Source organism: Ursus americanus, chromosome 28 (genome assembly GCF_024610735.1).
Source record: "Ursus americanus isolate L20-20 chromosome 28, mUrsAme1.1.p, whole genome shotgun sequence".
NCBI lineage: Eukaryota > Metazoa > Chordata > Mammalia > Carnivora > Ursidae > Ursus > Ursus americanus.
The window spans coordinates 22,308,252-22,334,074 of record NC_142154.1 but is presented as its reverse complement, the minus strand read 5'-3'; the positions used below and the strand labels follow the sequence as shown (position 1 = coordinate 22,334,074).

The following is a 25,823-nucleotide window of genomic DNA, read 5'->3' as shown; positions in this document are numbered from 1 at the left end:
CTTCAATACCAGAAAAATACCAGTCTTCACTTTTACCTCAACAAAATCAACAGGCAAAAAAATGTACAACATACAACAGTACCTCGCAGTTTAATTGCTCTGTGCATTTATTAGCTAATATTAATGCAGCAAGAAGGGAACAATAGCTCACAAACACTCTACACAGTTTCACAAGACACATTGCAGGGGAAAAAGTGACTTAAGAAGGATCAACAGTTTCCTAGGGTCTTGGTGGACGCATTCCTGGGGGAGGTGGACCTGGGGAAAAAAAAAAGCAGAATTCCATGGGACCATTAAAAAAAACATCACATAAATATTAAGGGGCCCGGCTGCCACCATTGCACAAAAGTGCAGCCACTCACCTCTAATTCCTGGTGGAGGGGGTCTCATTCCTGGAGGGGGCATGCCTATTGGCGTCCCTCGAGCAGGGGGAAGCCCAATTGGTGGGCCCATGGGTGGTCTCATACCAGGTGGAGGAGCCATAATGCCTATACAAGAAAAATGGTAGAAATAAAGGCCTCATAAATAAGCTGACAGAATAAAATACAAGATAATATTTAAACAAAGGGGCCCAGATACTAAGTAGAGGGTTGAACAATTTCTTCTGGACCATTACCATGTAAGCTATCCCCAACTCAATAGAGTCCACAGCTTTTCATTAAAAACTACTGTTTAAAAGTAGGAAACATAAACTAAGCAACTAGTTCAGTACTTAGGCTGTTCCATAGTTCAGTATCTTCTTAAGAGTTTTTTTAGTCATCACTTCCTCCAGATAATACAATTTTTTCAGATAACTATACACACACACACACACACACACACACACACACACACATATACGTATCTCCAAATTTTCTTACTTCTGTATCGATTCCTTACCTGGAGGTGGTGTTGCTCGGCCCACAGGAGTGGGTGGGGTCCCTCGTCCTGGTGGGTACTGAGTTGGGGCTCCAGCAATGCTGGCAGTAGCAGCAACTGCAGCAGCTGCTACAGTGCCTCTTCCCTGTGGAGTCATTACCTGAGAAGGCATGGTCAGATATAGTAAAGAAAAGGCACCTCCTCACATTATTTAAACACAAAATAATTGGTGGATACCACGGCCTGTTAAATATGAAATAATTATAGCAATTTTGTATTTCTCCCATTATTTTCATTTTAAAAATCTTGGCACACTAATACATTCTCCTAAAACCCTACATTCCCTATTTTAACCTATTAAGTCATTTCAGATTTTCTCAACTCTGATTTACCCATCCACATTTCCCTTTACTCACCAATAGTGGTAAGCTCTTCTTATCAAGGTGGCTTTAATCCTTTCCCCTCAATGTGTATTTGTCTTTCAGCACAGTCTACAGCATATGCTGCTTACATAGAATAGGATGTGCGCTCAGGCTTTTAAATCTAGTCAGCCGCTAGGTACTTTCTCTCAATAATATAAAATCTTCTCCTAGTTCCTCACCTGTTGGGATGGCCCCCCAACCCCTCGGACAGGGCCTGCTAATCCAGCAGGAGCCTGGGGAATTGGAACACCAGCTGGCACTCCTCTGCCAGCTGCCCTGCCAACACCAGGACCTCCTGCAGCTCCAGCAAGTGGTACCCGAGCAATGCCAGTCTGAAATAAGAAAAACTATTTGAAATCAAATGATTAACCAACATTATGAATAATCTTATTCCTAAAAGAGCACTCCTTCCTATTATTTTCCCATACCACCTATCTTGTATTAGTTCTATATTCAAAGGAGTAGACAAGTACAGCATGGAGGCATTCAACAGATTAAATGTACATATCTCAAATTTTGAGTACATATAATCAACCACTCCCACCCTTATCTAGGTAGTCCCCAGCATAAAATAATTCATAAGAAAGTCCTTAATCACCAAATATGGACAAGTAAGCACTGACATTAAGTGCTGGGCACACTTGATTTGACAAATGTATACTACTATTGTGCCTCACTGTACCCTAATTTAGCAAACATCTCAAATAATGTGATGTCCTTCCACATTAATGTTCTGTCCTACCCTACAGCTTCCTTACATCTTTAGGGGGTGGTCCTTCCACAGTCATGGAAACCAAGTTCTCCCCGCGTAGTAACACCAGACCCAAAACCCGCTTTTCTTCACGCTCTGGCTGCTTCGCATTCTTTGGCCTATAAATCACAAGTAAACTTTGTTAAGATAAGTTAGAAATCACCCACTAAACTTTACAGTTCATTAAGTATCAACTAAGACAATAACTGATGGAAGACATTCATGCTCAGTTACTAAGTAATGAGAAAATAAAAAAATACAAAAACACTAGACTCAGTAACATTAAGGGTAAATTGTAAAGCCCTTTTCCTATCAAAATTTTCCAGAATGTTCCCTCAATGTTGTATTTCAGCAAGATTAATTTCTTCTTTGTTAAACACAGATGCAAATAATGTGGCTAAAACTTTTAAGACAAGTGAAATGTGTTTTCATGTTAACATGGGGTGTAAATTTTTTTAAATCATTTTTTAAGTAAATCTAGATGACAGACAACTAAAATAGTAACAATAACAGGCAATGAGGTCATAACAAATGATAAAGAAAAAAAAGGCTTTGAGTAAGAGATGCCTATGCATTCCTGGACTTACCACTTACTATATAACCATGGGGAATTAAAAACAAATTAACAACAGCAACAAAAAAAGAGGAACCTTGTGTAGAGTAACAACCGTCAGCAGCAAAAACCATTCATGAGGCATATATTACATAATACATGTAAAAGCAATTGACAATGCCATTCAACAATCCTAAGTATTATCAGAGGATAATGCACAATTTAAAGCATTATGCATGTGAAATTATCCCTGTAACTTAGTGAGAAAAGTGAAACATAGAAATTAATACACCTAAAACTCTCATCAAATACCTTTAAAATTTTCAGTATCATAGGGTTTCTTGTATTTTAGGGAAAAAATCTGGATTATTTACACATACACACACACACACACACACACACACACACACACACACACAAAGTAACACTGAAATATCCACCATCCTAGACTATCTGAAATATTCCTACTTGGCATGCAGGGAGGAGACTGAGAATACATGAAGAGGGAAAGATGATGGTTATGTTTTTTGCCCGAGAGGAACTGACTTAAGAGTACAGTAGACAACTGGTGTTGAGCATCACCTTTTTCTTCAAATTTAATAAAAGCTATGTGAAGTAGGCAAATTAAGCTTCTGGATAGTTTATCACTGACTGTGGAAATAAACTAAATCAAGCCAAGAATCTAGGGTGATGCCTCGCAAGTTCTGCCCCATGATAAAAGCCTGAAACAAAGCCATCCTGAATGTCCAGAGATCTTCACAGGCACCAACTCAACTGCTCTAAATGAAAAGTCAACTGAGTGGAAGTAGGATGCCACTAAGATGCACCAATTTCTGTGATCTTGTTGCAGATAGTTAACAGCGCCCTGTGAAAGAAGCTCCCTGGTCACAGATAAAAAGAGGGTAGCATAATGTGGTAAGGCGCAAATACAGAGGTTATTCCTGAAGAAATGAAATGGGCGAATCACAAATACAATAAGCGAAGAAGGTTAAGAATAGACACCAAATCAACACTGCACATGATGATTTAGACAAAACAAGGAGTATGTGCAAAGAGGCTAGGAGAAAAAATGTTAAACCTAGTCTGGAGTACTCTAATCATATCCCAACTCCTCAACCATTAAGAGAAAACTGTTATTCTTAAGATTCCTTCAGTCTGAAGGAATGCTACAGAACCTAACCTATTCATAACATTTCATAACTTTTTAAATAAATTTAACTTGATATTCTGCTCATACTGTGAGTTCTATTCCAAATTAAGTTCATGAGTATGTTTGCAAACTTGAAACAGTACTGTAAATACAGTGACTTTAAGACTGGGAGACCATGATCCAATTCAGTGATGGTTTAGGTGGTTAGGCAATAGACTAGCCCTGACACATTTTCCCTCCCTCCTTCAGTTACCCTCTATAATCCCTTACTCCTATTACCCTCTCCCTCAGTCTCCCAGTATCCAGACCCAAAGTGGTCTTACTTGATCTTTCTGAATTCATCACAATCACAGAGGATCAAGTTCATATGCTTGTCAAAAGCCTTAAAGGTGCCAATGAAGATTCGGCCATCTTGCAAGATACATCTCATCCTATAGTCAATGTGCTGCAGCATCTTGCTGCTCTTTCCCACAGTCTGAAAGGAGTAAGAAAAGTTGTCAGTCATCAGCCTGTCTGCAATTACATTATAACCCTCCCTACCATGTCCTCCTATTCCTGTATCAATCCAAACTTGGTTTCCTTAACGCATCTTTCCTCCCATGTTTTCTCCAAAAATCCCTTCACAGTTTCAAGATACCGGAACAAATTTAGGCCCAGGACAACTATACTCCTCTGTGGAACCCTCAACTTCTCAGAATGTCTCCCTATGCAGTTTCCCACCATCCTAATATTTCCCTAACTATATTTCTTCCCCAACAGATTCACGAACCTAGTTTCATGTTAGTATTCTGTCATTCTAATTCCTTTCCTTTCCCAATTTTAATCCCAAATCCCACCCTCTTTCAGAACACTTGTCCTTGTGGACTATTTCTTTTCCCCTAGACACATAGCCAAACGATGGGAAATTCCTACCTCCATCAGAAACTTTCCAATCCCTATCATCCTAATGAAAATACGAACTACTATTTAGTTCCCCAATGACCTTTATCCTAGTTACATCACACCCCACATCGCCTCCCATTCAGAACTTGGCTCAGTGTTTCTCAAACTTCAGTTTCATTTACCCTACTAAGTCACCTTTTAAAAATATTTGTATCCTAAATCACCCACTCCACTGAAATTTTAGTATGTTGATAATACTCTATTTATATACTGTAGTCGTTAGGAAGACCACAAGCTATTGTAAAATCTAATATTCCTTCCACTTCTCCAAATCAATTTTTGCTGCCTTGAGATTCCTTTCCTGTTGGGAACACATGCTGTAAGTTATCTAAACTTTAACAGAACCACAAAACCGATTAGGATGTTTTATCTTTATGGATTGTTTATTATTGTGTGTGTACTTGTCATATCATGAATTGCTAAACTCCTCTATTTTTAATGTAGAATGCAGACTTTACATCTATTACAACCTGAGTCTTCCACCCACTGGATGGTCCCTTACTATTATAAATTACAATGAAAACTCTCTTCTGTATTTTCTCACATGTAAAATCCCTCTTAAGATGGTTTCAACCATTTATTCCCTACAATAGGAGAACAGACATAGCTCTTCTTCAGCTGGTTTGTCATACAATGAGATACCATCTCTAAAAACTGATTCCTTATTCCTAACATTAAGAACCCAAAGACACCCCACACTCTGGTAAACCATTATATTAGGCCCTTCCAGTAGCTTTTCACCCTTCTATCTTAATATAGATCTTACCATGGTTGCTGTTCCACCAAATCCAATGTCCACAGTAAGGTTTCAGGATCCTTAAGACCTAAGGGAAGGCTACAGATAAAGGTATGACGCAGGTTCTCCTACAAACAATGCAAGCTTGGGGCAGAAGCTTCAAACAGTAGATGGAGCCTGCAGAGGAAAGCATGATCTAGCTGCACTGCGATCTACCATGTTTAAAAACAGGCAGACAATTTTTCATGAAAATCGTTAACAGGAATGTTCAAAAGACTTCCCATGTTCTTACACCCATCAAGTAAACATCAAATTTCACTATTCCCTTACCTTAATTCTCCCATTTTATGCACCTAAAATTGATAAAGTTTATTAAATTTTTATTTCATGCAGAAATTTTTAAATGATTCCAAAATTATTTCATTTTCCATTCCAAAAATTGTGATCTTTTCTCTTTCCATTCTTATTTTAGGTAGTGTTTCATTTTCTGGTCCCAAGTTACCACCATGTCATCTCAATTTCAATACTTTGATATCCTTAATTTAGCCATCTGAATTACTGTTCTGAGTTACATTAAAACTTTTCCTTCTTAGCTAAACCACCTAAATGTTTTCAACTTCAATCTCCCCCCCACTCCTCAGCCCTGCCCAAACTGCTTCAAAATAATGTTAGATTATCTTTCTTTACCAAGAATCAAATGCATTACCATGTACCTGCTTATGACTTCCTACATTAAAGTAGGGTACAACTGAGTACTTGTTTATATGGATATATGGGCAACTTTCTTAGTAATCAAAAAAAAAAACATGATTACAACGGTGGTATTTTTCCCAATATACTAAAGGAAATGCTCTTGATCTGGCAACCAAATATAGTCAAAATTGGGAAAGGGTCTCAAACTACTAATTATATGTATTTGAAACGTAAACACACAAATTAGACTTGAATGGGAATTCGGCTTTATGCATAAAAGTAACCCCATATCACACACAAAATCTGATATAATTTTACTTTTAACAATACAGACATTTCCAGTAAAATTGTTCTCCTCTGTTTTCAACAGAGACACTTTTCAAACAGCAATGTACACTGGTTAAGTAAATTATGACTTATCTATTTCAGGATGTGAAAATAAAATAATTAAAATAGTGGGTATGAACTGTAACATCAAAACAAGGTAAAAGAATGTTTTGAGGATACAGTTTTCCATGTGGAACTATAGGACACTAGATCAGAAGAGAACAGAATGGTATTAAAGAAATAATTCAGTTAAGGGTGGTAAGATGTAGATTACAAAAATCTGATGGTAGTTAAATTCATTTGTATGAGAATCTGGAGTATCAGGTTGTCTAAAAAATAGATTCATTATTATTCAGAATATCTACTAACCTTTGTTCTCCAAATGCATACTGCCATGTACCATTTGTGCATTTTTTCTGAACGCCAATTTACCTATATCCTCAGCATGGTCCATTCTTCTCTAACATTTTTCTTTTTTAAAAAAGATTTTTATTTATTTATTTGACAGAGAGAGTACACAAGCAGGGGGGTGGGGTGGGCTGGCAGGGAGGGGCAGAGGGAGAGTCAAGACTCCTCACTGAGCAGGGAGCCTGATGTGGGGCTGAGCCAAAGTCAGATGCTCAACAGACTGAGCTACCCAGGCGCCCCTCTAGCATTTATCTTAACTGACTATGATATCTATACACTTGCTTCTTCTCCCATCTACCTAATCTTCGTCTTCAAAGATACAATGACATCAGGGATACCCCCTTTTGTAGCATCCAGTATTTGTACATGAATTAAATGTTTTGCATAAAAATGGCATGTAAAGATCTCAAAAAATCTTTTCAAATCAGCAGACTGATGTACCCTCCCTTCCCCCAAATAAATGTAGTTTCTTTTTATAATTTAAATTCAATTAGCCAACATATGAGTAGTTTAAGGCCTATAATATACATGTTCTTAATCCGGACAGGATTATCTATAAAGCAGAGTCTAAATCCTATACTTGGTTATTTTTAAATTAGCAATTTTCATTTTTTAGCAATTTTCATTTTTATAATATTGTGTCTATTAAGATATAAAGTCTTCAGCAATCCATTGTAACAGAAAGTAAATTATCTACAGAAATAGAAAAAATACACATAGATACAGAAAGTAAATTAAATGGTAATCTGAAGTTGAGAGCGGAAATAGGGAATGTATGTAAATGAGCATGAGGGATCTTACTTTGGTAACACAGCATCCTAAAAGCACCTGGCAATGGTTGCAAAAGTCAGTAAATTTACGAAAAAATTAGGTGCATTTTATGGTATATAAACTATACATCAATAGAGCCATTTTTAAAATGTAAAACGTCAAGACGTTCACATAATGTACAAAGTTTGTAACATTACTTTTTATATCTCCATTACTGAAAAAAACAAACAAAACAAAAAATACAAAAAATGCTAACCATTCAACAAGACACTATTACTGGAGTACATCTCCTCTTCCATCAACAATGGAGGCATGCTACCAAACACTGAGCCACAAGACTGTGATTATTAGAACAGAGGGGAAAAAAAACAAAAAGAAAAAACAGTAAGGCTAGATTTCAAGACTTCATTTAAGGGAAAAAAATGTAATCACTGAAAAGTTTCTTATTTAAAGAATAACGCAATGGAACCCCACATCAAATCTGTATTTAAGGTGAATTTGGAGTCACCTTTCCAGTAAAAATTTAAAATGCAGAAACAAAATGTTTACCTTCAGACGCCAAAAAGATTCGAGTACAGATTTCCCTATGAGCTTCAGTTTAAATGTTCTGTCACAACTGGCATTTTAGTGAACACAGAACTATCAGGCCTAATTCATAGTTTAACTACAAGAAACCAACAAATTCAAACATTTCCTTGTATAGAGGAAGGGCAAAAAGGAAAGGCCAGTTGCAGTCTTGTTTCTGTCCATCACCTAACCTGTTTGAGTTTCCAAACGCCTTCCGCATCTACTAGATGTTGTTGACCAGTTACCAAGTATAAATGTGTACCTGCAGAGGTGAGTCATAATCTAAAGAACTGGAGACCTAAAGAACTGAGAACACGGACACGTAATATAATATAGAATATTCTATATAAATAAGAGATATACATTTTATTCATAGCTCAGAATAGGGGTTCACTGAAGTGGTTAAGACAAACCCTCCTTAACGAACAGGACCTAAAATTTAGAAAGTTATCTCTTATCCCTAAATCTAGTACACCATAATCGTGAACCCTTATAAGGGAAAGGATGTTTCACTTTGGAGATTGACCAAATTTATCTCCATAGCAAATGACAGCAAAATGCTTCATGAAGAAGAGCATAAGAGCAGTGACATACTACGGTGATGAATTAGCAGTTATGATAAATCTCCTTATATCAAAAAGCATATAAACAAATAAATGGCCTCAAGTCCCTGACTCAAACATCCTGAAATTCCTCACAAAATTTCTTAAACTTTTGGAAAGCCTGGATTTTCAAATGATTGAACTTTATAAAAATGTAAGTGAAAAGATAAGATGGTCAAACTTGGCCACGATACATACAACAAAAGAGAAATCATATAATAATGGTAATGCATTAGTTCACATTCAAATCTGGTAAAATATCACACCCTTCACAGAAAATGTGCAAAAAGGAGAAAACACAAATAATTGGAAAAGTATTCATCCACAAAGCAATGCCAATTAAAACCATACACACACACACACACACACACACACACACACACACACACCCAATTTTCCATTTTTGGAATTGTTTATTTATCAAAGAAAAAAAAAATGACACCAAAGATGGTACTGAAAAACTAGCACTAGTAGTAATTATTCTTAATAGCAATTAACAATGCTTATGATGTTGTCAGAAGCAATGTAACAAAACATTTAGGAGTCATACTAATATGTATACCCTACAGTCCACAACTGGATTCTTACCGTAATAAATTTAAGATACCAAATATCTCTTTTAAAATATAGAGTATTTATAAAAACATAGCAAACTAGCAAAAAAAAACAAGTACAAGGGAAAAGCAAATCATGAATGAACTATCATTTATTCATTACAAAGGGAAATTATGATGACTATAATAAAATGAGGAAACATTAGTGATATACATTTAAGTGGAATAAATACAAAATAAATTCATTTAAAAACATGATTCCAACTAAAAAAAAGCAAATGGGCAAAATGAAAGAAAATTCAACCCTATGCTGTGGTTTTAAAATCTTTGGCTTACTTCCCCATTTTTCTTGTCTATCACTTGGATGCTTTGGATTTTTGTTTTACTTTTTGTTTTTGTTTGTTTTGTTTTTTGGACTTGTTGATTTGGATTCACTTCCATTTTTAAAAATATAATTTCTGAAAAGAGCAAAGGGTTTTCTTCCAAATTCTTTTATTATGTTCAGTTAGCCACTGTACAGTACATCATTAGTTCTTAATGTAGTGTTCAATGAGTCATTAGTTACACACAACACCCAGTGCTCATCAGGGTGATGGGTATTAAGTAGGGTATGTGTCGTGATGTTTTAGATTTTTATTGTAAAAAAGAAACATACCAATTGTTAAGATGTCTTTAAAAACTACCCATCTACATTTATTCTTTAGACATGATTCTTTAACATGATTCTTAGACTTGACCCCTAACCCAGAAATTCATCTGGTTCCCTACCCTGTAATATTTACTTTCATATACCTTCCTTCCTATAACCCCTTTCTCTTCATCACCTTTTATAGTATCACCAGTTCCCCATTGTCCCAACTTGGTGTTTTCATCTTTAAATGTAATTCTCTAAGAAAGATGCCAGAGAACTTTATTTTAAGGGAGAAGATAGTATTTCAAGCTTTGCCTGCCATTCAATATGTCACAACTACTTCAATCTGCTGCTGTAGTGACAAATACAGCCACAGACCATACACAAATGAAAGGACATGGCTGTATGCCAATAAAATTTCCTTTAGGGAAACAGTCAGTGGGTAAGATACTTTACTAACCCTGCTCTAAAATAATCCTAGTAACCAGTGCTGTTTAACTAGCACTTGAGACTAGAATAGTACATAGCATCAGAAAATCAGATGATCCTATATGCACATCATAATGTATGATTTAAATATAGGGGTTCTTGGCTGGCTCAGTTGGTAGAGCATGTGACTCTTGATCTCAGGGTCATAAGTTTGAGCCCCATGTAAATAAATAAATTAATTAAATTATAATTAGGAACTTACAAGAGTGTATTAACTGCACTGAAGATCCAAAAAATTCCTGGTAAAAAAAAAAATTTGCTTTTCTCACTTAATTATTTAAAAATGGCCTTACTCTGGGGAACAGCTAGGGACAATGATCAGATTCCACTGTTCAAAATCAATCCCATGCCCTGCAATCAGCTCCAGGTAATTACTGGAGAATGCTGAGTAAAGGATTCAGCAGGGGAGAATTCTCAGAAAATTTTTTTCTATCTTTTAAATTAAAACAAAATAGTGGCTGTAAACAGGCCTAATTAATGTGAGTTGAGGGGTAATATATACCAAAACAGAAATAAAATCTAGAAGAAAACTCATCTATAAGCCTCCTGCCTCCTAGTTTCTAAAAAGTGTATTAAACCCTTTGGACTACAGGCATTCAAATCTTAAAATTTAAAAAAGGTCACATAAAACATAAAAAGACAGACTGTAAATAAATCTACATCACATTAAAAAAATCATGGGTAATATTTTTATTACATTGTCAGCTGAATCAAATACATTGATACATTGTCAGCTGATTCAAATACATTGCTGAAAACAAAAAAGTGAAAAAAAGACAAAACAAAAAAAAAGGAATAATTAGTAAATATGCATGGGAAATTATTTAGCTTATCTGATTATGAATGTGATGTGTTATAATTCAGTAGGCACAAATGGTATGTAATTAAAACCACCAATGCGTGTGTAGTGTATCGTAACTGGCATTCCATTTTCTCGGGGCAACAGAGACTAATACTTTGTAATACAATTTAGAAAATGTACCTAAGCTTTTATTTCTGTTTCAGTTTATTTTCACATCTGCATATCTGAGGAAATGATCCTATCTAGTATGTTATGCTCAGCAGTTCACTGAAGCTTTACTGAAACTACCAGGAAAAAGATGAAGTTTCTCAAAAAAGGTAATTACAAAACATTCATTACCAGGATATTCAGCAGCATTTATAATGTAGTATGTTTATATAATATTAATTGGAAAACCAATAGAAATTAGATACAAATAAAGCTACCTAAAAAGCATGTACTACAATGACTGCGAAACTTAAGTGTCTGGTTAAGAAGACCAAGGTCCTACTGCTGGCTTTTACTTTTTTAATCTTTCTGCAATGTGCTTATAACATGATTTTTTTAAATTAAATTCAATTAGGAAATTTTTAAGAAAGAATTTATTTTAACATATCCCAAATAATTAAGTGACCTCTGAACACATTATTTACTTATTCCTAACTGTGACTGAATCAGTTCTAACCTGGTTTTTCACTTGGAAATCAGCTACCTGGATGTTCCAATACTGCTTTAACCACCTCTTGGTGTCTCAGCTAAGAATGCCTGTCTCAGTTCTGCCTGGAAATCCACCACAGGTACTTGCTGCTGCTGAGATCGCCTTGGGTACAGCTGACACCTATGACAAGAACACAATACATAAAAATTAATACAAATGGAAAGAGATTTGCCTATATGGGCAACAATAAGAAAGAAAATGTAGAGACCCTTACATTTAAAGAGAGCCTCAATTAGGGTCAGAGCTTCCCATTATCTTGTGAAGAGACTATAAGAAACAGGAGTCTCTCTGTACACAGAATATGCAAGGAACAGAAAGATACTTACTACTTTGGGGATACTACCCGAGAAACTTTTAAAAAAAATTCTTTTTGTTTTAAAAAGCCCCATGGAAAAACCATCAGAACCATATGCATTACTGACTTTCCAATCCTATCTGGAAACAATTCTTTAACCCTTAGTAAGAAGACAGAGGCATTTGCTAGGCATTTCCAGCAAGACACTAAGGCTGATATCCATACTAAATACCCCAAGGAGTAATCACCTGAAACAAGGAACTACCAGAGCCCAGGCTTTTAGGCTCTCAAACTATATAAACTGACTACCAATTATTTGAAAGGGAATTCCAGACAAAAGTCCTCAACATATCCCTATGGATCAGTAATCTGGCTGTGAATCTGATTCTGTGAATAATGATGTAGGAAGTGTTACCAGTTAATAAGACAATCGTAAAACAAAACCAAAAAAATCTCCACCAATTCTGCCCTTAAGTGTGTGTGTGTGTGTGTGTGTGTGTGTGTGTGTGTGTGTGTGTGTATACAAGTGTGTGTATACATGTCTATTTATGAAACTACTCAATAGCTGTTAGACTTGGAAATGGGCCCAAAAAAAGGTATTCCACTATTTTTCTACAGTTTTTAAATGACATTTTTAACATTCTGTTATATAATAAAGAATTAGGTTGGACTTTGTCCATGGCTCATGGGAGGTCATCTCTACATTCTCTAATTTACCAAGTGTTAGAACTATCTTCATTATTCTTGGTGGGCCCCTTGGATCATACCTGAGTTAATGCTAACAAGATGATTCAGGATAGGGGCTGGCCAATCCACAAAGACCAACTATGTGATTAGAGTGGAGGGCTGTGGCCTGACCTCTTGGGAAGTGATGGCATCAAGGGAGATTGAGTTCAACCACATGATCACTGATTCAATCATGTTTAAGTAATGAAACTCTAATAAATAAACTCTAGAAGGCAGGGTGCCTGGGTGGCTCAGTTGGTTAAGCGTCTGCCTTCAGCTCAGGTCATGATCCTGGGGTCCTGGGATCCAGGCCCATGTCAGGCTACCTGCTCAGCAGGGAGTCTGCTTCTCTTTCTGCCTCTCCCTCCCCCCTGCTCATGTTCTCTCTCTCACGTGAATAAATGAAAACTTAAAAAAAAACACAAAAAACTCTAGAAGGCACCCAAAGTCCTGGTTGGTGATATATATACACTGATGAGCTGAGAGTGTTACAACCTAAGGACATGAAGTTATGGATCTTGCCCTATAAGCCTGTACGTATGGCTTATCCTGATTTATAGCCCCTACAGTAAACTTAACAGTAAGTATAGCACTTTTCTCGAGTACCATGAATCATTCTAACAAATTATGGAACCTGAGGAAATACTGGAAACTTCGAATCTCTATCCAGCTGTTCAGAAGTGCAGGTGGCCTAGAAAGTCTACGACTTGCAGCTGGTATCTGTATTAAGGGTAATCTTAGGGAGGGACTGTACCCTGAACATGCCAAATCTGCACTAACTCCATCAAGACTCTGAATTTCATTGCTCATGCTTTTAAATTGTCCTACTTTTATTTGGGTATTCTTAGTTCCAATAATTCATTACCAAATGGCAACTTAAAGTCTGACCTAATATGGTTCTAGAAGTGTTTCAGAGAAAAAAAAAAATTATATCCTTCGGCTTTTTTAAACTCCTATTGGAGTGTTCCTCTTGGATTTAACCTGAAACCCAGCTGCAGACTAAACTAAAACTAATAAAATAAAATGCAGTACACGTAACATTCAGTTCATAAAATGCAGCATATAATTTAGAAAGACATCTAAAAGGGTACACAAAATAGACTCTCCAAAAGACTCTCCAGCCCCAATCCCCAAATTCTCTCAAATTCATAATACATCAAGAAACAGGAAAGACATTCACCAGCCCCAAAAATCAAAAATTGATTTACTTTATAGATCTACTGGAAGATGGTATAACCATCAATTCCAAGAATATAAACCAAGGAGCTTCTATTAACAATTATTGTTGGCCTGTGAGAGGTTTTGTCTGCATCGTTTTGCTTTTTATTCAATTTTGCTTGTATCTTGGATGGAACATGAATCACAAATCTTAATTAGCATTAGAACCAGTAACCACATAATTTCTCAGGGATACTGACTTTTAGCACTTAGGGTTTGGGAAAATGTGGGATATTGATGGATTATCATTAAAATAAACAGACTGCAACTATTAACTATCCCAATTATGAGAGAATTCTGAGCATATGTATCAGTATGCAAGGCTTAGTGAGTATTAATACTGCTTACCCATTTTATAATCCACTCTCAAAATGGAGAGAAAGGACTGGGGAAATTACACTATTTCCCTAACTCAAAACTCCCCTCCCTGTTTAGCACCCTGTAGTATTTATACATAATATAAACATCAGAGGTCAGGAAATGAATTTATTTCTTCTTTGAAAGCAATAAAATGTTTCCATAGATTTGGACAAGAAAATGACACCTAAACAGGGCTTAAAGATGAGAATGAGATTACCTGTTATGCTGGTTCACACTGGTCCTGCATAAGATAAAGGCTCTAATGAAATTTAACTATGATAGAACCATTACCCACTAACAAAAGATCACCCCTCAAGAGAATACCCCATACCTCAACCACAATCTCTAAACAACCTCAAGATACTTCCCAAGATTCTGGGTAAAAATGCCACTTTTAGTTATACACAACTAATGAATCATCGAGCCTTACATCGGAAACCGGGGATGTACTGTATGGTGACTAACATAATATAATAAAAAATCATTATAAAAAAAAAGCCACTTTTAAAAGCTTTTAAGTTACAAAAGACGTTACAAGAGAAAGTTAATAAGGCAAAAAGTCTATTATAAAGGACAAATTATAGGGGCAATTGGGTGGCTCAGTTGGTTAAGTGGCCAAACTCTTGATTTTGGTTTAGCTCATGATCTCAGAGTTGTGGGGCTGAGCTCTCCTAGGGCTCCAGGCTCAGCAGGGAGTCTGCTTGAGATTCTCTCTCCTGCCCCTCTCCACCCTCACTTGTGAATGGCCTGCACTCTCTTCCTCTCTCAAATAAATCAATCTTTTTTAAAAAGAACAAATTAGGGGCGCCTGGATGGCTCAGTCAGTTAAACGTCTGCCTTCAGCTCAGGTCATGATCTCACAGTCCTGAGATCAAACCCCACATCGGGCTCCCTCCTCAGTGGGGAGGCTGCTTCTCCCTCTGCAGCTTCCCCTGCTCGTGCTTTCTCTCTCTGTCAAATAAATAAATAAAATCTTTTAAAAAAAGAACAATTTATATAGACTATCCATTCACAATACTTCTTTTAAAGGAATTCCCAAAATAAAAATGTAATAAAATAATGAGCTCAGATGAATAAACAGGGAAAATCGGGAAACTGTTAAACTCACCAGTAATTTAAAATGTGCAAATCAATATATTGCAATTTACCCATATATGAAATGAGCAAATAACAAAAACAGAAGACAATATTCTACCCCTATTTTATAATAGCTTTTTTAAAAAAGCTTTATATTTGAGGAACTGAAATGTAAATAATATTAATAAGGAATATTAACTTTCAAATTGACTGCCCTTATCTTTGTTAATAGCTAGGAAATGCAAACCTATCCATCAGTAAGCTAATCATAAATGCAATTGTTATTAAACCACCCATCCTCTACAATTTGTAAAATAAATAAAGTATTTATATGCATTGGCATAGATCCCCAAGACCTATTGCTGCAGAATAAACCTCACATATGTAAAGAGATCACAAGTATGCCTCCCTCCCTGTCCCCCCTTCCATGTGTGCATACATATGAAAGAACAGGAAAAGGTCTGGAAGTATAGACATCTACATATCTGTGGATTATCTCTAGGGAGGGAAGGAGATGAACTGATGGTCAGTTGAAGTAGATTCTTTCTATGTCAAAGTTATGTGTTTTATAAAGTGATGATATTCACGTATTTTTAATATTTGTCATTTTGGAAAATAACCAAGTAAAACAGCTTTGGGAAAGGAAAAAAAAGGTACCCACTAATTCTGTCAAGATTTGTGATAATAACAAAATGCAAGATCCAATAAATACTATGTATCAGATCATTAAAAATGTTGGCATATTTTCTATTAAAATTGCCCTGCTGGAAACCTAAATTCAAAAGTGTGGGGGGGTGCCTGGGTGGCTCAGTTGGTTAGATGTCTGACTCTTGATTTTGGCTTGGGTCATGATCAGGGTCCTGGGATGGAGCCCTGTGTTAGGCTCCATGCTTGGTGGGGAGTCTGCTGGAGATTCTCTCTCTCCCTCTGCCCCTCCCCTCACTCACTCTCACACTCTCTCTTCCTCAAATGAATAAATAAATCTTTTAAAAAATTAAGAAAATAAAAGTGTATGTATCTATGTGTAGATATCCTATGTAAGGACAGGAATAAATGTATACATTTCAAGTTTTTTTCTAAGATTTTAGTTATTTGAGAGAACACGAGTGAGAGCAGAAGGAGCAGCAGAGGGAGAAGGAGAAGCAGGCTCCCTCTTGAACAGGGAGCTGAAAGTGGGTTGTGGGGCTCAATCCCAGGACCCTGGGATCATGACCTGCGCTGAAGGTAGTCGCTTAACCTACCGAGCCACCCAGGTGCCCCACATTTCAAGTTTTTAATTGGATAAATGTATTAACCAAAAATAAAAATCTGAATAATGCAACATACATACATAAATTAGCATTCGGTCAATGAATAAAAAATTTTTCAAACATAGAAGAAGTGATTTAGTAACAACAAATAAAACAGAAATAATGTAAATATCATAGTTGAAGGATGTAGAATTTTATTGATAAAACCTACCTACACAATTGGGAAAAAATGCATTTTATTAAAATTTTTAACATAAGTTAGTACTACACGGACGGTTAAGGTTGATTTAACTGTTTTGCTATATCTTCTATATTATAAACCTAGGTTTCTCTCATTAATTAAATTGATTTCAGTACCCCCTCACTGCATAATACCCCGTTCAAATCTGAACAAGAATTCTAAACTAAACTGGTTCTCAACCCACACTATACTCACTCTTGGTTGCTCAGTGAGGCTGTCCTTCTACGTTTGACTTGGACTTCCACCTCTGGTACGTGCTGTTCCGTAGTCCGTCTCAGGTGTAAGCGGTCCCTGAAGCAGAAAGAGGAATTTATTTCATAAGACTTCATCAACTTTAAAATAACCACTTATTTAAAGGCTGTATTTATTTTTTTTAATATTTATTTACTTGAGAGAGAGCGAGTGAGAGAGAGAACAAGCAGGGTGAATGGCAGAGGGATAAGCAGCCTCCCCGCTGGGCAGGGAGCCCAATGTGGGACTTGATCCCGGGACTCCAGGACCATGACCTGAGCTGAAGGCAGACGCTTAACTGACTGAGCCACCCAGGCACCCCTAACGGCTGTATTTAGAACTGTATTTAATATGATGGAGTTTTTAAAGTACTTGTAGTCTAATTACAACAAGGTACGGTAGTAATGTACATCAATTGTATCTCAAAAAAAATGGGGGAAAAGAAATGAGGCAAAATTTTAATAAGAATATCCTGCAGTAGTCAGGATCTATCCTAAAGCCACTTTCTCCCTTTAGAAGCCCCTTAAAATCAGGGTGGCCTGGGTGTCTCAGTCAGTTGAGCATCTGACTCTTGGTTTCGGCTCAGGTCATGATCTCAGGTTCTCAGGTTGGTGAGATCAAGCCTCATGTCGACCTCTGTGCTCAGCAGGCAGTCTGCTTGAGTTTCTTTCCCTCTGCTCCTCCTCCCACTCACAAGGACCCTCTCTCTCTCTCTCTTAAAAAAAATAAATAAATCTTTTTAAAAAGCCCCCTGGGGCACGTGGATGGCTCAGTCAGTTGGGTGTATGCCTTCAGCTCAGACCATGATCTCAGGGTCCTGGGATCCGGCCCCACATTGGGCTCCTTGCTCAGTGGGGAGCCTGCTTCTCCCTCTGATGCTCCCCCTCCTTGTTCTCTTTCTCTCTCTCTGTGTGCCAAATAAATAAATAAACTCTTAAAAAGAAAAAAAAAAAGTCTCCTGACATCTGGGAGAAAACTGGGGGGGGGGGCGGTGTATATCAGAGAATTAAGCAAAAATATTTATTTCCACTTATTTTTACATACAAATCTATATATTTAGAGATATACTTATATGCACTAAGCTACTACCTACATACCCTGAAAAAATAGCAATATTGATTCCAAAGCTGGTTTGAAAATATTTTTAAGATGTTTTTATTTATTTGAGAGATAGAGAGCGAGAGACAGCAGGAGTTGGGGGTGCAGAGGGAGAGGGAGAAGCAGAGTCCCTCTAAGCACTCTGATGAGGGACTTGATCCCAGGACCCTGAGATTATGATCTGAGCCGAAGGCAGACACTTACCCAACTGAGCCACCCAGGTGCCCCTGGTTTGAAAATATTTTATTAGGACAGATCCTTTAGTATAATGGAATAAACCATAAAGTTTAAATTATAAAATTTCTCCTTAAGCAAACTTCTGCGCAAATGTTTTTTTCCTAGGATCTGCAAAACAAGAAATAAAAGTGATGCTTAAGCAAAAAATTATTATAATACAGAAGACCAACATAGCTACCACCATCTTATGATCTGCTGAACAGCTCACAAAATGGCTGCTCAAGGGATCTGAGCACGTAATCTCCCACCTGGGAGATTAGAAACTACAGGAACCACTCTTAAAGCTGCAATTTAACAATGTTAATCAGAGAAGACAAAGGAAAAAGCATTTTACAAAAGTCATGCAATGGACTATTTCCACGGCAGAATTCAAAGGAAGCATCCCCAAAACTAATTTTTGAACCCCTGCTATTTTCAAATTCATGTTAGATTATGCAAAGTAACCAAATCAAATAGCTTTCCCAAGTTGTTTTACTGGTTCAAAAACTTTAGTGTTAAAAAAAAAAATTAGTGTTTTTATCAAACAATAGAAATCACTTAAAAATCACATATGTACATATCAGATTTTTTAATGATAAAAGTACATAATTTGCTAATCTCCTTGACCTTTGATTAAGCAATGGTTTCTTAGATACCTGAAGTACTAGAGAAAGGAATCCATACATTGGATTTCATCAAAAGTAAAAAACATATTTGCTTCAAAGGACACTATTAAGAAAGTGAAAATACAACTGGCCAAATGGGAGAAAATATTTGCAATTCACACAGCTCATTAAAATTCAGCATCCAGAATACTGAAGAACTCTTACAACTCAATAATAAAATGAAAAAATTCCACTTAAAAATGGGTGAAAGACTGGAACAGATCACTTTCCAAAGACATACAAATTTACATCAACACAAAAGATATTTAATATCACTACAGTCATTGGCGAAATGCAAATAAAAACTACAAACATACCACTTCACACCTCAGGAGTGGAGGAGGAGGTGGAGAAACTGGTAGTGGGAATGTGAAATGGTGGAACCTCTGGCACTTCCTAAAAATGTGAACCATGTAGTTAGTATTTGACACTAACTGCACTCAAAGGGGGAATAAATATGTATGTGCTGCTGAAGCAAGCACAAGAGGTGGTAAAATAGAAAATATATATATATATATATATTTGAGTGCGAATGTTCCTAGCAGCATTAATTGTAAGAGCCAAAAAGTGGAAACAACCCAAAGTACAACCACAAAAAAATGGACAAACCAAATATGGTGTGGCATGGTATATTCAATACAATGGAATGTCATTCAGTGACAAAAAGGAATGATTTATTGATGAAACATGGCTTCATAAATATATTTGTAAATATTATATTAAAATTATATAATAAAAAGAACTATCAGAGACCTCCATATTATAGACCATAATTATGATTACTCTAATAGTAAAATTGAAAAGACGCCATTACCAAAAAATTAAAAAAATAAAAATCTTCAGTTCCTTTATCCCTTCACAGCAGTTGCTCGGTATGAAAAGGTCTAAGTTCATAGGAGAAATGAAACAGCACACAAAATTATTCAATTTTCTAAATCCACTTTTATTTTTTTCCTGTTCTTTTCTTTTTTATTATGTTACGTTAGTCACCATACAGTTCAATTTTCTAAATCCATTTTTAAAGCTACATGTAAAATCATCAAGGAGCAGCACTGTTTTCATAATATAGGAAGTTTGTTCTAAATATACATACATGTGGGTACATTTATAATCTTCCTACTGTATTTCCAACCTAGAAACCAGCTTTCAGAAAATAAGCATTTAAAGGAAAAATAGAGAGGTGCCTGGCTGACTCAGTCAGTGAAGCATGCAACTCTTGATCTCAGGGTTGTGGGCTCAAGCCCCATGTTGGATGTAGAGATTACTTCAAAATAAAATCCTAAATAAATAAGTAAACAATAAAGGAAAAAAAGAGGGGGTTTGTTGGCTTAGTCGGTAGGGTATGTGACTTGATTTCAGGGTTGTGAGTTCAAACCCCACATTGGGCATAGAATATACTTTAAAAAGTTAATTAAAAAGAGGGAAAAAGTTATATGTGCACAATGTTCATTTTCTGCTCCAAAATTACTTTCATTAAAAAAAATAATAATTTGGAAATACACTGAGAAGCAACAAATGATGAGATCACACAATATTTTTCCAAATAGACTAACGTTCTGTCAAATATATGCCTTACATCCTGCCAAAAACCTAGTAAAATTCAACTACTCAGATCTCAAGAATGAAAAAGAAAAAAAGAAAATGTGAGGTAATCTCAGTCTACAGATCTTCCCATAATCATGAGAAAATCAGTGCCTCTAAACCAAAACTTGTGGAACCATCAAAAAGAAAATTCTAAGCCAGCCAACATTCAGGCACTGAAGACCAAAGAAATGACTCCCTCACACAACCTTTGTTAGTTAGAGACAACCTTAACCATCAACAACTCTTAAGCTTTCTGCCTCTGGGCCAGAAAAATGGAAGGGGCGAAGGAGACCAGAAAGAAAAGCCTAATGTACACTGAAGAAAGATAAAAAATCTCATTGTCCCTGTCATGTTGGACAATACTCATACCCTGCTTAATTCAAGGATTCTTTCTAAATATAGCTAAGTAGCAGAGTACAGTGTCAAAGTAAGAGATTAAACTCAAAATAGACTAAAGACCTAAATGTGAGACCTGAAACCATAAAACTCCTTAATTAAAATATAAGCAGTAATTTCTTGGACGTTGTCCTTAGCAACATTTTCCTATGTAGGACTCCTCTGGCAAGGGAAACAAAATCAAAATTAAAACTATAGGGTCTACACGAAAATAAAAATCTTTTGCACAGCAATGGACAACATCAATAAAAAGAAAAGGGAACCTACTGAATGGAAGAAGATATTTGCAAATGATGTATCTAATAAAGGGTTAATGTCCAAAATATATAAATAACATAAAACCCAACACATACACGTGCGCGTGCGCACACACACACACACACAATCAAAAAATCCCGTTAAAAAATGGGCAGAGGAACTGAAAAGACATTTTTTTCAAAGATACACAGAGGGCCAACAGACACATGAGAAGATGCTCAACATCACTAATCAACAGGAAAATGCAAATCAATACCAAATTAGATTTCACCTCACACCAGTGAGAATGGCTAGTATCAAAAAGACAAGAAATAACTCTTAGTAAGGATGTGGAAAAAAGAAACTCATGCACTCTTGGTAGGAATGTAAACCAGTGCAAAAACTGTAAAACAGTATATACGTTCCTCAAGAAATTAAAAATAGAAATAGCACATGATCTAGTAATTCCACTTCTGAGTATTTACCCAAAGAAAACAAAAGCACTAATTCAAAAACATACATGCACCCCTGGATTGACTGCAGCATTATGTATAATAGCCAAGATATTAAAGCAACCATCTAAATGTCTGTCAATAGATGAATGGATAAAGATGCAGTATATAAATACAATATTATACAACTATAAAGAAAATTTTGCCATTTTTGACAAGATGGATGGACCCAGATGGTACTATGCTAAGTGAAATAAGTCAGAGAAATTCAAATACCTTATTATTTCACCTATATGTGGAATAAAAAAAAAATAACAAGCAAACAAAGAAACAGAAACAGACACCCAAAAGTACAGAGATGAAACTGGGGGGGGGGGGGCAAAATAGGTGAAGGGGAACAAATCTGAGCATATTCAGAGGAAAGGGCAGGAATAAAGATGTAGCATCACCACACATGGGGAAAGTATTTCAGCAATGAAACATAGGAGAGATGCACTGCGCAAACCAAGATAATACAAAGTAAACTGAATAAACCCAAACCAGACAGTACCTTGTCTTAAATAGCAATACAACAATCCCTGAACTGTTTCCTTGCACTAAACCACAGAAACGGTTCACACTGCCTTGTCATTTTTGAAAAGCCCTGATACTAAGCCAAATATTCGGTGGGCAGGGCAGAGACCTTGAAACCTCAGAGGTCTTTCCAAAGGGATCCGCCATATTGAGATTCTGAGCCTGTGTGAAAAACTACAAAATGGCTGACCAGGATAATACACACTCATTTTGCAAATAGCTAAAATGATCAGAAGTTAAAGCAAAATATAATTATTTGAAGCAGTATGTGTATGCAAGTAGGAAAAAATGAGCAAACCGTTAAGTATCACAGAATTCCAGCCTTCTGCTATTTTTAAAACTACTCAAAAAGAAACAATTCCACAACAAAGCTTTCCAAGGCTTCTGGGTTTACATTTTCCTTCATTACATTCCAACTTAGCACAACCATATTGTTTGTGACAGAGGGGGAAAAAAAAGAAAAAAGGCAAGCCCATCAACGTTCTGGAAAGAAAAACAAAGTCCTTGAAAATGCTCCCCTACAAAGGTGGAAGAACACAGATCACTGGAATAGTTACTTTGTTAATTATATATTCTCACCAAATTTTTATAGTACCTCCAACTTCAAAAACGATGGATCAAAAGCATCACTTTAAAAACCTGACTGGGGCAAGAATTCTCTAATCCAATGTGTACTTACAGCCGTTTAGCATTCTACTTTTCTGATTCTCTGTTCCCCTTCACCAAACAAAACTTAAGAGGTCTCAGTTCCTAAGAACCCTGGAGGAGCCCTGATCCCCAATTTAAGGAATCTGTATATAAAAGCGGCATCACAAAAAGAACATCCACAGATTAAGAAGTACGACAGACCTTAAAGGTGATGCAGTAGTACAATTATCAAACCTGCGAAGTGGAAATCGAATGTAATAAGGCGTTTTCTAAATGGTTACTGAATCCCCTTTGAATATTAAGAACAATTAGACTGCTTATAATACAACCCAGGGAATCTACAAAAATGAAAATGCAGGCCTCTCTAAAAAGTCAGAGAACACTTAAAATCAGCACCACTGATAGAGACTGCCTTAAGTAGTAGCACTGTGGTTCATGGGATGACTTCGCCTTTCGTGCCCTGCCTGTAGGCCCATCTCTCCCTTCTACGGCGCAATAAAAAGGCAGGGGCACAGCATGGCTGCCCGTCTAGGCAGGCACAGAATGTACACATCCATTGCCCCGTTGCCCTCTCCACTCCAATGTAGCCTTATGGGGAAGGGGTGTCCCAAGGTACAAGCTCAGCAAATCCGTGTCTTCCTTCCTTCCACCACTGCAGCACAAGAGGAAAGGAGCAGCCTTTACAGCAGACAGGTGAAGGGGGTAGCTGCCAGCCCCACCAAGCGGACGCTGCGCAAACCCCCTCCCCTGGTGCCCGCCCCATTGCCGGGCGGAGACGGTGTCTTCCCCGTTGCGCCTGCGCACCCAAAATCCCGCACCCTTCCCCACTGCAGCACTTTGGGGAGGGGGCAGCTGCCCACGTTGCCAGCCTCCTCCCCTCAGCACTGCGCTTTGAAGATGCCGCCGAAATTATTGCCTGGGAGACGCTGCAGAGACTACCCTTCCCCCATTGCGGCACTGGGGGAGGGGGAGGCTGCCCCCCACTCTGTCACGCCTGCGCAGATCCACACATCTGCAGCGGCAGCCATCTTTGGTGAGCCGCACAATGGTCGTGACGCGGCAGTGGACCCCTGAAAACCTTATTCCCAATGCAGGGAAAATCAGTGCAAAGAAGACACGCCTCTGCAGTATTACATCCCAGAACCCGGCGTGACTCTCACAAGTTCATAAAGCAAGCTCTGCACAGCATATTCCTAATCTTACACCAAAACCACAAAGGAAGGAATTATAAAGGAGTAAAATATCTAAAGACAAATCTGCAGCTATCCCTTCAGGTGAGCAATGGATAGCAGGTTCACCCTAATACAAACTCTTAAGACTGCTTCAGATCAGAGAACAAGTGAATGTTCTTCCCTTTTTCTCAAACTAAGGGTTGTGGACCACTCGGTGCCCCTTCCGTCAGCCCACCACCAGACGCCTGGTCCACCACCCCCGCCCCCTCTTACCACGCTCACTCATTCAACCACCAGCATGGCGGCCACTCTTCCAAGGGTTCCCACACACCACCATCACCGCCCCCACTGCCACCCAATCACCCCTCCTGTCAAGACCATAATGGCTGCCTTGCCACCCCCACACATACCATATCCAAGGTGGGTCACCCCTTTCACCGTGTCACCCTCTTTGTATCACCCTCATGGTAGCCTCCCTGCCACCGCCCCCAAACACCGCCATGGCAGCCACCCCCACCGCCCCGTAACCACCTCCGCCTCTCCCTATCGCCACCATGACGGTCACTTCGCTGCCTCCCCCCACCATAGCCACCATGATCACCTTACTAGTCACCCTGCCATCTCTTCCAGTGGCCACCTCGTTGACCCCCGAACTACCAGCACTACCACCGTGACTACCCCCTTACCTCCGTCACCACCAAGAACAGCTTATACTCCCTACCACCACCACCACGGTGGCCACCATTGCTACAACCACGATCACATCATAGAGGACACCTCACCCTAAAGACCCCTCCTTATCACCACTGCAGCCACCCTGCTACCCCCCTCCAGATACCACTGTCACCAATACCGGATGCCCTACCATGTCACCCTCTCCTTGGTACGGTGGACTCCCCACTGATCCCACACCGTCGAACCTTCCCCTGCCCTTCGCACCACAGCCATCACAATATACCCTCCCCAACCACAGTCATGGCCTCAGATCTCAAGGACAAAGGGCCACTCTAGAGAGGATCTGATGGGACACGATACAGTGGCGTATACCAGCTGCGATACGACACAACATGATCAGAGCACCGTCCACGGAGGTACAACCAATCCCCAAACCTTCAAAAGTGTCCCATTCAGTTCTCCAGAACAAAGAACTTTAGAGCCCAGATTCCCACTATATACAACAATACTATTAAGTTCTGCAAACTTGGAACACTGAACAAATAAAAATGACTATTCCCCAGGTTGTCCCTAAGGGAACAGATCCACACAGCTAACCTGGCCCGCTCCATCGCGCTGTTAGCCGCTCCTCAGAACAGACCGTCAGGCATCTCCGGCGACCCCTCCACTCTGCGCTTGAGTCACTGCAGCAACACCAACTAATCACACCAGTTCTACCTGCGCATGCGCAGCAAAACGCCCCTCCGGCTTTGGCTG

The 25,823-nt window shown here is 38.0% G+C and overlaps 2 protein-coding genes across 8 annotated transcripts; both read right to left on the bottom strand.

The window, feature by feature from the left end:
- Positions 1–83: 83 nt before the first annotated feature.
- On the bottom strand, positions 84–5,581 carry SNRPN (small nuclear ribonucleoprotein polypeptide N). Its single transcript, XM_045795344.2, has 7 exons — positions 5,443–5,581; positions 4,058–4,209; positions 2,039–2,150; positions 1,460–1,612; positions 880–1,018; positions 363–488; positions 84–258 (listed from the first exon to the last, which is right to left on the bottom strand). The coding sequence occupies exons 1-7, from the start codon at positions 5,443–5,445 to the stop codon at positions 221–223; spliced, it is 723 nt and encodes a 240-aa protein (XP_045651300.1). The 5' UTR covers positions 5,446–5,581; the 3' UTR covers positions 84–220.
- On the bottom strand, positions 5,450–25,823 carry SNURF (SNRPN upstream open reading frame). 7 transcript variants are annotated; one of them, XM_087856729.1, is made up of 5 exons: positions 25,665–25,823; positions 17,316–17,411; positions 14,770–14,793; positions 11,921–12,073; positions 5,450–5,589 (listed from the first exon to the last, which is right to left on the bottom strand). In XM_087856729.1, the coding sequence occupies exons 1-4, from the start codon at positions 25,676–25,678 to the stop codon at positions 11,968–11,970; spliced, it is 240 nt and encodes a 79-aa protein (XP_087712855.1). In that variant the 5' UTR covers positions 25,679–25,823; the 3' UTR covers positions 5,450–5,589; positions 11,921–11,967. The 7 variants fall into 7 exon arrangements, with proteins under 7 accessions (XP_087712855.1, XP_087712858.1, XP_087712857.1 ...); XM_087856731.1 differs by having other exon boundaries at positions 5,454–5,589; positions 11,948–12,073; XM_087856728.1 differs by lacking the exon at positions 5,450–5,589 and adding an exon at positions 11,130–11,205.